Here is a 13,255-nt window from a genome sequence, read left to right as displayed (position 1 = left end):
TTGGATCAATGTGCTCTTGACTCTGGACTTTGCCCTTGTCTTTTATGTGGAACTAAATCTTGGAAGTATTTGTTCCGCAATAAAAACCCAGGCCTGAAATATGAGTGGTATCGGCTTTGAAGTAGAAGAGACAAATACATTTATCCACAACAAATAACACAGAAAATACATTGGCGGATACAACAGGTAAGGTACCTGTAACATCTATAAACCATAGGTTGTCCTGTGTTTGTTTTCAGTGTTTTTCCTGGTGAGAGTTTGATCAGCTAATGAGTCCAGTGTTGATTTAAACCATTTTTTAATATAGCTGAGTTAGTGTATGAGTATCTCAAATGCTTAATTATACAACATATAGGCCCCCTTAACCTGCTGTAAGCTGACTTATCTTGAAACTATGTACATAGCTAGCCCTAATTAGCGTTGGGATTTGATGATAAAAATATGATGTGTTGCTAGGTGTCAAATCCATAGCTAACCCATAATAAATCATGATAAACCGTCTTCTGTTATTTATTAATGCTTAACGGATCAATGTTTGACTTTACTTCAAACAATATCAATATTTTCAGCCGCTTGTGTTGCTTCCGTTTCAACTAATAGGGTGGATGGAAAATGTAATTAAGATTTGTTGTTTGCACTGTTCATGTGTGTTTGCACATCTCAATCATATAAATTAAGATATCACAGAAGTTCACAGAGCTTTGAGGTTTCTGGTTTCAAGTTGTTCAAGTTCAAGTTGTTTTCTTTGGGATCTATTGCAATAGTACACAACTAATATACTGTAAATGTCTAAACATGGTCTTTAGGCTATACATACAGTGCGCTGTACTGCCTGTAATAACATAATGAATGATTAACACTAGGGTTTATGAGGTGTGACGACTAAAGGTTTGTCCTCGTGGTTCAGCTCAGCTCTGGAGTCTGATGTTACTCATTCATAGCACATCCTTATCAAATCAAATGAATATAGTCATGACAATAACAACAATCACAGGTGAGTGATTTATGTTACTCTATCAGTAGCCAATAAGGTGGAATTAAGTATCAGTTGCAATTGCAGCAGTAGTTGTATTACACTCTTGTGGTTGAGGTTGTGCTGGTGTTCTCGTGTCTTTACTGTCTCAATGTCTCCTTGTGTTACAGTTGTGTGAACAAGGTGTTTAAGGATGTACAGGACTAACAGTCCCTATGGCTTTGACTCTAGCAGTTACGCAGGATCTGTCCAGTCCATCCAGTCCAAGTAGGTGTTCTCTTGTGTGCTTGCATTGTGGCTATAACCAGTTTATTTTTCTTTCTCTTCTTAACTCTTGTATATTCTGCCTCTGAAATTGAATCTATATTATGCTTTTCTCTCAATTTTCTTCTGGCAGTGGCTATTCAGTGGATGATCGGTCATCACAGATATCAAATCTGTCCAGACCAAGTGCCAAGTCAATATATAGTAAGTAAAGAGAAAACATGACCATTAACATTGACTATTGACCTTGAGAAATTGAAACTGATTACCTAAAGCATTGTTTATTATAGATTGTTTTGTGAAAAGCAACCATGCATAACGGGTTAATCATTCCATGTATCCCATCAGTGCAGAGGAAGGAGTATGCAGACTCTATCACCAAGATTATGGACAAATTCCATTATAGAGTAGAGGTATTGTTTTGGTTTATCCAATATGATTTTACTATGCTCATCATCTAGCCATGATAATGGTCTGCCTTTGATCACAATAGATACTCAGCTATTTCTGTGATATCATATGCTTATATAAACCCTGTGTCTGTTCTCCAGCATCTGTTCACCTGTGACCTGGATGGTGGGGAGGTGTGTGATGTGAATGACTGTGTTGAGAGGCTGAATATACTGGATGGGATGGGTAGGGTGTGGGGGCAGGACATGGTCCTGGAGGTGCGGGATGGGAACCTGCTGCTAACAGACATCGAGACCAAGGTTGGTGCACACACTTTACACTTGACACTAAAACATTGGATGGGCAAAGCTATACCCATAGTTCACTGGCAGATATTAAGTGTTCTAGAGCAGTAGTTCCCAAACTTTGTATAGTCCCGTACCCCTTCAAATATTTAACCTCCAGCAGCTCCAACCTCTAGCACCAGGGTCAGCGCACTCTCAAATGTTTTTTTTTTTGCAGTCATGTAAACCTGCCACACACACTATAACACACTATAACACACACTATAAGACACACTATAAGATACAGTTTTTGTCACAACCCAGCTCTTGGGAAGTGACAAAGAGCTCTTATAGGAACAGGGCACAAATAATAATATAATAATAATCAATGATTTTGCTCTTTATTGAGCCATCTTACATATAAAACCTTATTTGTTCATCAACAATTGTGAACAATTCACCACAGGTTAATGAGAAGGGTGTGCCAGAAAGGATGTACATACTGTAACTCTGCAATGTTTGGTTGTATTGGAGAAAGTCTTAAATCATTTTCCACACCCAGTCTGTGCCTGTATTTAGTTTTCATGCTAGTGAAGGCCGAGAATCCACTCTCACATAGGTATGTGGTTGCAAAGGGCATCGGTGTCCTTACAGCGCGATTTGCCAAGGCAAGAAGCTCTGAGCGCAGCCCTATCCAGAAATCTGTCAGTGGCTTCTGATTAAATTACATTTTCACAGAACCGCTTGTTGCAATTTCGATGAGGCTCTAGTGTTCAGATATCGGTAAGTGGACTGGAGGCAGGGTGTGAAAGGGATAACGAATCCAGTTGTTTGTGTCGTCCGTTTCGGGAAAGTACCTGCATAATTGCACACCCAGCTCACTCAGGTGCTTCACTATATCACATTTGACATTGTCCGTAAGCTTGAGTTCATTTGCACACAAAAAATCATACAATGATGGAAAGACCTGTGTGTTGTCCTTGTTAATGCAGACAGAGAAGAGCTCCAACTTCTTAATCATAGCCTCAATTTTGTCCCGCACATTGAATATAGTTGAGGAGAGTCCCTGTGATCCTAGATTCAGATCATTCAGGTGAGAAAAAACATCACCCAGATAGGCCAGTCGTGTGAGAAACTCGTCATCATGCAAGCGGTCAGACAATTGACAATTATGGTCAGTAAAGACAACGTTAAGCTTGTCTCTCTATTAAAAAAAACGTGTCAATACTTTGCCCCTTGATAACCAGCATATGTTGTAAAAGCGTTACATGGTCGCTGCCCATGTCATTGCATAGTGCAGAAAATACACAAGAGTTCAGGGGCCTTGCTTTAACCAAAGTTAACCATTTTCACTGTAGTGTCCCAAAACGTCTTTCAAGCTGTCAGGCATTTCCTTGGCAGCAAGAGCCTCTCGGTGGATGCTGCAGTGTACCCAAGTGGCGTCGAGAGCAACTGCTTGCACGCACGTTACCACTCCACTATGTCTTCCTGTCATGGCTTTTGCGCCATCAGTACAGATACCAACACATCTTGACCACAAGTCCATTTGATGTCACAAAGCTGGCGGGCCGGGAGCAGTGCACGCTTACCAGGTAGCCAGGTGTATGGTGTAACACATTGGTGTGGCTGGCTTCCGGGTTGGCTGTGCATTGTGTCAAGAAGCAGTGCAGTTGTGTTTCGGAGGACGCATGGCTCTCGACCTTTGCCTCTCCCGAGTCCTTACGGGAGTTGCAGCGATGAGACAAGACTGTAACTACTACCAATTGGGGTAAAATATATATATATATACATATATATATAAATCATGTTGTCCTGGTTTCCAGTGATTTGCAGAAGAGGATGTCTTCCTTAATTGACCCCTCATAAACCTAACGGACATATACCAGGAGCTGTGCCAGGTCCTTCACGTCTTTGCATACAAGCCCAGCAGTAATTGTTTCGAAACATCTCAGAAGTGTCGTGAAACAGTATTGTTTGATGAAGACATTGTCTATATAGTTTTTTGGGCCTTTTCTCCCAGCATCGTCCCAGCCATATCCGCGGCAGCAGGAAGAATTAAGTCCTCCACAATAGTATGGGGCTTGCCTGTCCTAGCCACTCAGTTGCTCACCATATAAGATGCTTCTTATTAATGGTATCTGTTGCTTTTATACATGTCTCACTACTCGAAAGTTGTCTTTATTCTCGCTCAAAAAACTGGCTTATTTTTCAAATTGTCATGTTTCGTTTTTAAATGTCTGCGCAAGACATTGGTTAGAGCAGTTTACACTGTTCTGTGAAGGGAGTAGAACACAGCGTTGTACGAGATCTTTAGTTTGTTGGCATTGTCTCACATGTTTCAGAAATTTCAGAAGAAAGTTCTTTGTTTCTGGCCAATTTGAGTTGTAATCGAACCCACGAATGCTGATGCTCCAGATACTCAACGAGTCTAAAGGCGGACAGTTTTATTGCTTCTTTAATCAGAACAACAGTTTTCAGTTGTGCTAATGTAATTGCAAAAGGGTTTTCTAATGATCAATTAGCATTTTAAAATGATACATTTGGATTAGCTGACGCAAAGTGCCATTGGAACACAGGAGTGATGGTTGCTGATAATGGGCCTCTGTAAGCCTATGTAGATATTCCATTAATAATCTGCCGTTTCCAGCTACAATAGTCATTTACAACATTAACCATGTCTACACTGTATATCTGATCAATTTGATGTTATTTTAATGGACCAAAAATGTGCTTTCTTTCAAAAACAAGGACATTTCTAAGTGACCCCAAACCTTTGAATGGTAGTGTACATACTGTACACTGTACACAAGATACATACTGTACACAACACAACATACATACTGTACACTGTACACAAGATACATACTGTACACAACACAACATACATACTGTACACAAGATACATACTGTACACAACACAACATACATACTGTACACTGTACACAACACAAGATACATACTGTACACTGTACACAAGATACATACTGTACACTGTACACAAGATACATACTGTACACTGTACACAAGATACATACTGTACACAACACAAGATACATACTGTACACTGTACACAAGATACATACTGTACACAACACAACATACATACTGTACACTGTACACAACACAAGATACATACTGTACACTGTACACAAGATACATACTGTACACTGTACACAAGATACATACTGTACACAACACAAGATACATACTGTACACTGTACACAAGATACATACTGTACACTGTACACAAGATACATACTGTACACTGTACACAAGATACATACTGTACACTGTACACAAGATACATACTGTACACAACACAAGATACATACGGTACACAACACAACATACATACTGTACACAACACAACATACATACGGTACACAACACAACATACATACTGTACACAACACAACATACATATTGTACACAACACAACATACATACTGTACACAACACAACATGCATACTGTACACAACACAATATACATACTGTACACAACACAACATACATACTGTACACAACACAACATACATACTGTACACAACACAACATACATATTGTTCACAACACAACATACATACTGTACACAACACAACATACATACTGTACACAACACAACATACATACTGTACACAACACAACATACATACTGTACACAACACAACATACATATTGTACACAACACAACATACATACGGTACAACACAACATACATACTGTACACAACACAACATACATACTGTACACAACACAACATACATATTGTACACAACACAACATACATACTGTACCTATCACAAAATACATACTGTACACAACACAACATACAGGCTGTACACAACACAACATACATACTGTACACAACACAACATACAGGCTGTACACAACATACAGGCAGTAATAGCTATGGTTTCTGTTTGTCATTTGACATTTATCTTTGCCTTTTCAAATGTACAGATGGCTTAAAAATCTCTATCAGTTCTGATTCATGACCTAGTATTCTCTTATCACCTCCCCCTCCTCCCCTCTCCCCCTCCTCCCTTCTCCCCATCCTCCCCTTTCCCCTCTCCCCTCTCCCCTCTCCCTCTGTGGGGTTTAGGAGGAGCTGGAGTCCCTGCCTCTGAGCAGCATTGTGGAGCTGAAGGCTGTGATGGACAGCTGTGTGTACAACTCCCTGCTGACCGCGACCGTCAAGGACCGCAGCAAGCGGACCACCAGTGTCTTCATGTTCCAGTGTGAGGACCTCCGGGTGAGGAGACTGTTATTCATCCCTGACCTTGTCACCAGCCTGTATTATGATCATTATGTTACTCTCATGTTTCAAAATGGTTTTAAATGGATGTTGGTGATTCATTTCAGGCCGATTTCATAAAACGGGACCTAGAGAGAGCACTCCCTCACCAGAGAGATGACTTTAGCAATCACAGCAACAACAGGTAATAACAGTCTACAAATGCGTATAAATTGGTGGTTTACTGTAGGTTATCACAGTATATGCTCATTTTCTCTGGGTAAACCTCTTCTCCTCTCTAGCAGGGTCAATCTAGAAGTTATGTCTGGCCATCAAATTGTTAGGAATCATCAGAAAACTGGCCCACCCCCTGAGCAGAGAGAATGGACTCCTCCAGAAGAACCCTCAGCTCAATGGAGCGCACCGGACTATGGTAAGTCAATAGCATGCTCCAACCCAAAATACCTCTGTAGTCATTGGAAACCATTGATCAAGAGGACTACGGTTGTGAGCTTGTCTCGATCACTGTAAGAAACCCTGAGATGATTTGGTCAAGGGTTTGTTTCCAATGTTAATGACAGATGAATAGCTTTAGTCAAGGTGATGCCAAATATCTTGAAATCAAATCAGTTCTGTATTTATCAATGTGTGTGTTCAATAGATGAAGATCCTACACCTACACCGCCCATGCCCAGAGAAGAGCCCTCTCCTCACAGGAAGGAAACCTCAGTCCAACCCCTCTTTATGGAGGACAAGCCCGAGACAGCCCCTGTCTCACATCCACGCCCATACGCAGAGACTGATAGGAATGTGGTCAGTACTCTGCCTCTATTGATATATTATTCATGTTAGCAGTACTGTGGATGATTGCTTAAGGTACTTTTAGTGGGTTGCATATGAATATTGTACAACATTTTCTTGTTTTTTTCCACAGGACATCTTGAATCATATTTTCAATGATATTGAGATGTTTATGGGCCAAGTCGCTGCTATAGCAGCCAAAGCCGAGATGAAAAAAAAGAAAAAAAAGAAGAAGAACAAGGATAAAGGTGATTTAGAAATGTATTTCCCTTTATTCCAAAAAAGGCTACACCAGTGGTTAAATTGGGCCAGAGCTACTGTATGTGTCCAAAGAGAAAAGTAGAATAAGGGTATGATAAACCAAAGTGAGTGTTAGGGTAATGGTGGTTAGGGTCAGGGTAATGGATAGGGTAAGGGTTGAGTTGGGGTGTGGACATGAAGCTAGGGTTAGGGTCAGGGTAATGGATAGGGTAAGGGTTGAGTTGGGGTGTGGACATGAAGCTAGGGTTAGGGTCAGGGTAATGGATAGGGTAAGGGTTGAATTGGGGTGTGGACATGAAGATAGGGTTAGGGTCAGGGTAATGGATAGGGGTTGAGTTGGGGTGTGGACATGAAGATAGGGTTAGGGTCAGGGTTATGGATAGGGGTTGAGTTGGGGTGTGGACATGAAGCTAGGGTTAGGGTCAGGGTTATGGATAGGGGTTGAGTTGGGGTGTGGACATGAAGATAGAGTTAGGGTCAGGGTAATGGATAGGGGTTGAGTTGGGGTGTGGACATGAAGCTAGGGTTAGGGTCAGGGTTATGGATAGGGGTTGAGTTGGGGTGTGGACATGAAGATAGGGTTAGGGTCAGGGTTATGGATAGGGGTTGAGTTGGGGTGTGGACATGAAGCTAGGGTTAGGGTCAGGGTAATGGATAGGGGTTGAGCTGGGGTGTGGACATGAAGCTAGGGTTAGGGTCAGGGTAATGGATAGGGGTTGAGCTGGGGTGTGGACATGAAGCTAGGGTTAGGGTCAGGGTAATGGATAGGGGTTGAGCTGGGGTGTGGACATGAAGATAGGGTTAGGGTCAGGGTTATGGATAGGGGTTGAGTTGGGGTGTGGACATGAAGATAGGGTTAGGGTCAGGGTTATGGATAGGGGTTGAGTTGGGGTGTGGACATGAAGCTAGGGTTAGGGTCAGGGTAATGGATAGGGGTTGAGCTGGGGTGTGGACATGAAGCTAGGGTTAGGGTCAGGGTAATGGATAGGGGTTGAGCTGGGGTATGAACATGAAGCTAGAGTTAGGGTCAGGGTAATGGATAGGGGTTGAGCTGGGGTGTGGACATGAAGCTAGGGTTAGGGTCAGGGTTATGGATAGGGAAAGGGAAATGGTTGAGTTGGGGTGTGGACATGAAGCTAGAGTTAGGGTGAGGGTTAGTTCGGTAACCAAAACTTGGAATAACCTTAAACCTAATCTTGGCTCCCCCACCTGAACCCATTATTTAACCCCTGGGATATCTCATATTCAGGTGCAAGATGACATTGGGAAAACTATGGTCTAAGGTTAGAGTTTTTTGATGCCATTTGTTTCATTTCCGAGGCATTGACGGCATGCCACCAGCAGAGGAGTTTAAAACCTGTCTCCACAAAGTCAAATATGGGTTCAACCTTCTGGTGTGTATTCAAATATCTCCGTTATTTTTTTGTTGTGGACTCATGATTTAATAAATGCTATTCATTTAATATGAGAGCTTAATCCAGTATCTTTTGTCTGTTCACTGTGATAGGGGGAGCTCAATGGAAAGATTAATAATCCCAGCGCTCCGGAATTCGTCCACTGCCTCTTCTCCACCCTGGCATTTGTAAGTTACTGCTTACTCCATCTTTGTTTTCAACACAGGGATTCACCCATGATCATATTTGTCAACGTTATGTTTTGAACCTGCCTACCTTCTGTCCCATTTGATTATATGAGCAAATTAATTGACAGTGTATGATAACTTCCCATCAATGAGTTCCGTGTGCTTGTTTCCCACCACTTCCGCTACCCCCTCCCTCCTCCAGGTGGTATCCCACTGCCCTGAGGAGCTGCCCCCCACCATCGTGGCGCCCCTGCTGGAGCCTGAGTGTATCCGTCTGCTGAGTGAGGAAGCCACCCCTGAGGAGGACCAGCTGTGGCAGTCACTGGGAGACGCCTGGAACATCCCCAGGTGAGAATCAGTGATTAGTAGCTTATCAGGGAATTGGGGGAGTTACTGTCAGTCAGGGGTGCTCTGTGCATACAAATGTACTTCCATACATTTTGACAATGGCTTCCTATGTCCCTGATGGGTTATCAGTACAAAATGGCCCGAGGATGATGAGGACATCCCTACCTACACTCTGGAGTTCTACGATGGTTGGCAGCCCCCAGAGGTGACCCACTCTCCCCCAGGGAGAGAGCCAGAGAAGAGAGAACCTGAGAGGAGGCAGCAGAGTCAGAGTCCATTCTCCACCCCTGAAAAGGTAAATACCTAGTGAGCTGCATATTATAGTTCTCTATAGGTTGGGAAGTTTCAATAAGGTTTCTTTCGATAAGTTCTTTCAAAATATTCCCCTGTAGAGTTCGGCCCAATGGAAGCCTTCACCATCACGGTATGCATTAAGAAACTATTATAAACAATTTAAAAGCCATGGAAGCATTATGGATACATGTTGTTCTGTGTGTGTCTATAGTTCTATGTATGTGTTTTCAGTCCAGATGAGCCAAACTCCAGTTACATGCGTGTGATGTATGACTTCACTGCAAGGAACAACAGAGAGCTCAGCATCTCCAAGGGAGAAGTGGTTCAGGTGAGCACTTTGAAGTCTGCCTGCATGGCATCTGTCTGTCTGTCTGTCTGTCTGTCTGTCTGTCTGTCTGCCCGCCCAAGAGGAGGTTTTGACAGAAGCATTTGTGTGCTCTGTGCTTCCACAGCTACTGGACATGTCCAAGAAATGGTGGAAAGTAAGGAGCGACAGAGGGGAGCAGGGCTTTGTGCCCAACAACATACTGGAGTCAGTGGACAAGGAGAAGGAAAAGCAGGCAAGATACCCCAACACTCAGCAACACTTTATACTGGAACGCCTGCTGTGTGTTATTATGTTGTGTATGCTCCATGTGGGGAACTCAGACCTGTGTTACACCTGTGGTTCCCTTTCCCTTATTCACTTTCTCTCTGCGTATTCTGACCTTCACCTTAAGCATGAGGAAATGCATGTGACAGCCAGATATTAGTTTGGGGAGGTAATCACAGAAAAATGGTGTGTCTAGAGATACACCTATTCTGACCTTGACTTAATTCCCGCATAATTCCAACACCTTTACTCGCGAGGAAACCATGAATAAGGTTGAGCACCTGTCAGTTCCAAGTGAGAAAACATCTACTATTTCAGAAAGAAATAACGCCATTCTCCATGCACTGTAAAGTATACATTGATAAGAGCTAGGTAAATTAGTTATACGTTTGGAGAAGGGGATTGTAATTACCAATATTTCAGATGATTTTTTCTTATTGCTGGAGACGAATGTGAAGCCCGTCATATGTAAGCAAACTATAATTCATGTCAACAGGACATGTATTTCGGCCCCTTTTCCAAGGTGAATTAGGCTATAAATAGCTCTGCTGTTATTCACAATTTTAATTGTATGTTTACACAATTTACGGGGATGAAATTTGGCTCAACCTACCTAGTTGATTTATCAAATCAAATGTATTTATATAGCCCTTCGTACATCAGCTGATATCTCAAATTGCTGTACAGAAACCCAGCCTAAAACCCCAAACAGCAAGCAATGCAGGTGTTATGCACTCCAGAATGTTTTAATTATATGCCTGGGCGTTTCTCAGTTTTTACTCCCAAAAAGCTTGTTTTGGTCATGTAGGTACACTACATGACCAAAAGTATGTGGACACCTGCTAGTCATACTAAAATCATGGGCATTAATATGGAGTTGGTCCCCCCTCTGCTGCTATAACAGCCTTCCCTCTTCTGGGAAGGTTTTCCGCTAGATGTTGGAACATTGCTGCAGGGACCACAACCACAAGAGCATTAGTGAGGTTGGGCACTAATGTTGGGCGATTAGTCCTGGCTCGCAGTCTGCGTTCCAATTCATCCCAAAGGTGTTTGATGGGGTTGAGGTCAGGGCTCTGTGCAGGCCAATCAAGTTCTTCCACACTGATCTTGACAAACCATTTCTGTATGGACCTCGCTTTGTGCATGGGGGAATTGTCATGCTGAAATAAGAAAGGGCCTTCACCAAACTGTTGCCAAAAAGTTGGAAGCACTCAATCGTCTAGAATGTCATTGTATGCTGTAGCGTTAAGATTTCTCTTCATTGGAACTAAGGAGCCAAAACCATGAAAAACAGCCCCAGACCATTATTCCTCCTCCACCAAACTTTACAGTTTGCACTATGCATTGGGGCAGGTAGAGTTTTCCTGGCATCTTCCAAACCAAGATTTGTCCATCAGACTGCCAGATGGTGAAGTGTGATTCATCACCCCAGAGAACACGTTTCCACTGCTCCAGAGTCCAATGGCGGCGAGATTTACACCACTCCAGCGAACGCTTGGCATTGCGCATGGTGATATTCTGCTTGTGTGGCTGCTGGGCCATGGAAACCCAATTCATGAAGCTCCCGATGAACAGTTCTTGTGCTGATGTTGCTTCCAGAGGCGGTATGGAACTCGGTAGTAAATATTGCAACATAGGGCAGACAATTTATACGCACTACGCGCTTCAGCACTCGGGGGTCGGGGGTCGTGTTCTGTGAGCTTGTGTGGCCTACCACTTCGCTGTTGAGCCGTTGCTGCTCCTAGACATTTCCACTTCAAACTAGCAGCACTTACAGTTGACCGGGGCACAACTAGCAGGGAAGAAATGTGATGAATTGACTTGTTGGAAAGGTGGCATCCTATGACGGTGCCATATTGAAAGTCAATGAACTCTTCAGTAAGGCCATTCTACTGTCAATGTTTGTCCATGGAGATTGCATGGCTGTGTGCTCGGCTTTATCCACCTGTTAGCAATGTGTGTGGCTGAAATACCCAAATCCACTAATTTGAAGGGGTGTCCACATACTTTTATATACTTTTATATATAGTGTAAGTCTGATTACCAAATACTGAGAAGTGCTTCAATCAAAACGCATAAAAAGGGAATAGATTTCCTAAGTCTGAATCGAGCTCCATGTGTTTAGTGAACTGTATTAGTGTGTAATTATCAAGACTTTATTCCCCCCCCCCCCGTTAGGAAACCAGTGGTCCTCCCTCCCTAACCAAGAGGTCCAAGCCTGACCAAGTGAAGGCCTGGCTGGAGCACAAGGGCTTCAGTAAAATGTAAGAGCACTCAAACTCCCAATCACATTAACTATAGATTATTGATCTCTGTAGGCATACATGTGATTGACTACAGTAGTTATAAAGTGAATTACAGGATAAGTATTGTATCTCTTTTCCATGATTTGTTCATTCCTCCCTCTCTCTCAGCACGGTGCGCTGTCTGGGTGTGCTGAGTGGCTCCATGCTCTTGGGGATGACAAGAGAGGAGCTGAAGATTGTGTGTCCTGAGGAGGGGGGGCGGGTCTTCTTCCAGCTCCAGAACATCAAGTCTGCCATGGCTGTAAGTCCCACACCACTCTGTCTTTAGCACGAAAACGGTTGATTTATATTCTTGTACATGACAGGTAACAAACTGATTTGATTTTTCCTTTCCACTCCAGCTTGCCAGTGAGGTACGGCCCATAGAGCCTTAGGACGGGAGAAGACAAGATGACCAGAGAGTCACAGACGAGTCGGGACATGAAGTTTCAACCCTTGAGCTTCAAGCTACAAATTTCCGCTGTGCAGTAGAGAAAATAGTGATTATATCCACTGAAAACAAAGTAAGCAGAGTTTAGTTAGAAGTATGTAGGGCGGACGTATCAAAGCTCTAGTGTTAGTATTTTTTACTAAATGTAACGATTTGTGAATTTGATAAGATCCAATACTTAAAGACAGATTCTCTCTATATATATATTCTGTATCAACTGTTTTAACTTAAATATGTTTAGCATATGTATTGTATCAAACCAGTGTTGATGCCACTTGATTCTATGATTGATCTTGATTAATTTATTCAAGTCACCATTTATACATGTAGAAATGTACGTTAAGTGTTATAATACTTTATGGATCTAGTTTTTGATGTATCCGAAATGTAAATTGATATACATTTTATTTTGGTAGTGATATGTATGGACATGTAAGTCCGTCTGTATCTCTGTAAACTAATCATGTATCTCAATACAAAACATCTCCATATAAA

General features: G+C 42.5%; 1 protein-coding gene across 4 annotated transcripts in view; it reads left to right on the top strand.

Annotated features, from left to right (window-relative positions):
• The window catches only part of eps8l3a (EPS8 signaling adaptor L3a), a 13,822-nt gene extending 567 nt beyond the window's left edge, over positions 1 to 13,255 (top strand). Inside the window, exons 1-20 of one of the 4 annotated variants that reach the window (XM_020483435.2) lie at positions 86 to 186; positions 1,144 to 1,240; positions 1,371 to 1,441; positions 1,586 to 1,650; positions 1,789 to 1,947; positions 6,015 to 6,164; positions 6,275 to 6,351; positions 6,449 to 6,579; positions 6,808 to 6,959; positions 7,081 to 7,195; positions 8,529 to 8,602; positions 8,716 to 8,790; positions 8,993 to 9,138; positions 9,268 to 9,433; positions 9,531 to 9,562; positions 9,664 to 9,760; positions 9,885 to 9,992; positions 12,203 to 12,288; positions 12,439 to 12,571; positions 12,672 to 13,255. In XM_020483435.2, coding sequence (XP_020339024.1) covers positions 1,167 to 1,240; positions 1,371 to 1,441; positions 1,586 to 1,650; positions 1,789 to 1,947; positions 6,015 to 6,164; positions 6,275 to 6,351; positions 6,449 to 6,579; positions 6,808 to 6,959; positions 7,081 to 7,195; positions 8,529 to 8,602; positions 8,716 to 8,790; positions 8,993 to 9,138; positions 9,268 to 9,433; positions 9,531 to 9,562; positions 9,664 to 9,760; positions 9,885 to 9,992; positions 12,203 to 12,288; positions 12,439 to 12,571; positions 12,672 to 12,704 — 1,944 coding nt within the window. In that variant the 5' untranslated portion in view covers positions 86 to 186; positions 1,144 to 1,166 and the 3' untranslated portion in view covers positions 12,705 to 13,255. Of the gene's footprint in view, positions 1 to 85; positions 187 to 895; positions 995 to 1,143; positions 1,241 to 1,370; positions 1,442 to 1,585; positions 1,651 to 1,788; positions 1,948 to 6,014; positions 6,165 to 6,274; positions 6,352 to 6,448; positions 6,580 to 6,807; positions 6,960 to 7,080; positions 7,196 to 8,528; positions 8,603 to 8,715; positions 8,791 to 8,992; positions 9,139 to 9,267; positions 9,434 to 9,530; positions 9,563 to 9,663; positions 9,761 to 9,884; positions 9,993 to 12,202; positions 12,289 to 12,438; positions 12,572 to 12,671 lie in introns of those variants that run through there. The other 3 variants (XM_020483436.2, XM_020483437.2, XM_020483434.2) reach the window with 3 other exon arrangements.

The sequence above is a fragment of the Oncorhynchus kisutch genome, linkage group LG5, assembly GCF_002021735.2.
Source record: "Oncorhynchus kisutch isolate 150728-3 linkage group LG5, Okis_V2, whole genome shotgun sequence".
NCBI lineage: Eukaryota > Metazoa > Chordata > Actinopteri > Salmoniformes > Salmonidae > Oncorhynchus > Oncorhynchus kisutch.
The sequence above is the reverse complement of the archived record's forward strand: the minus strand, read 5'-3'. Positions and strand labels throughout refer to the sequence as shown.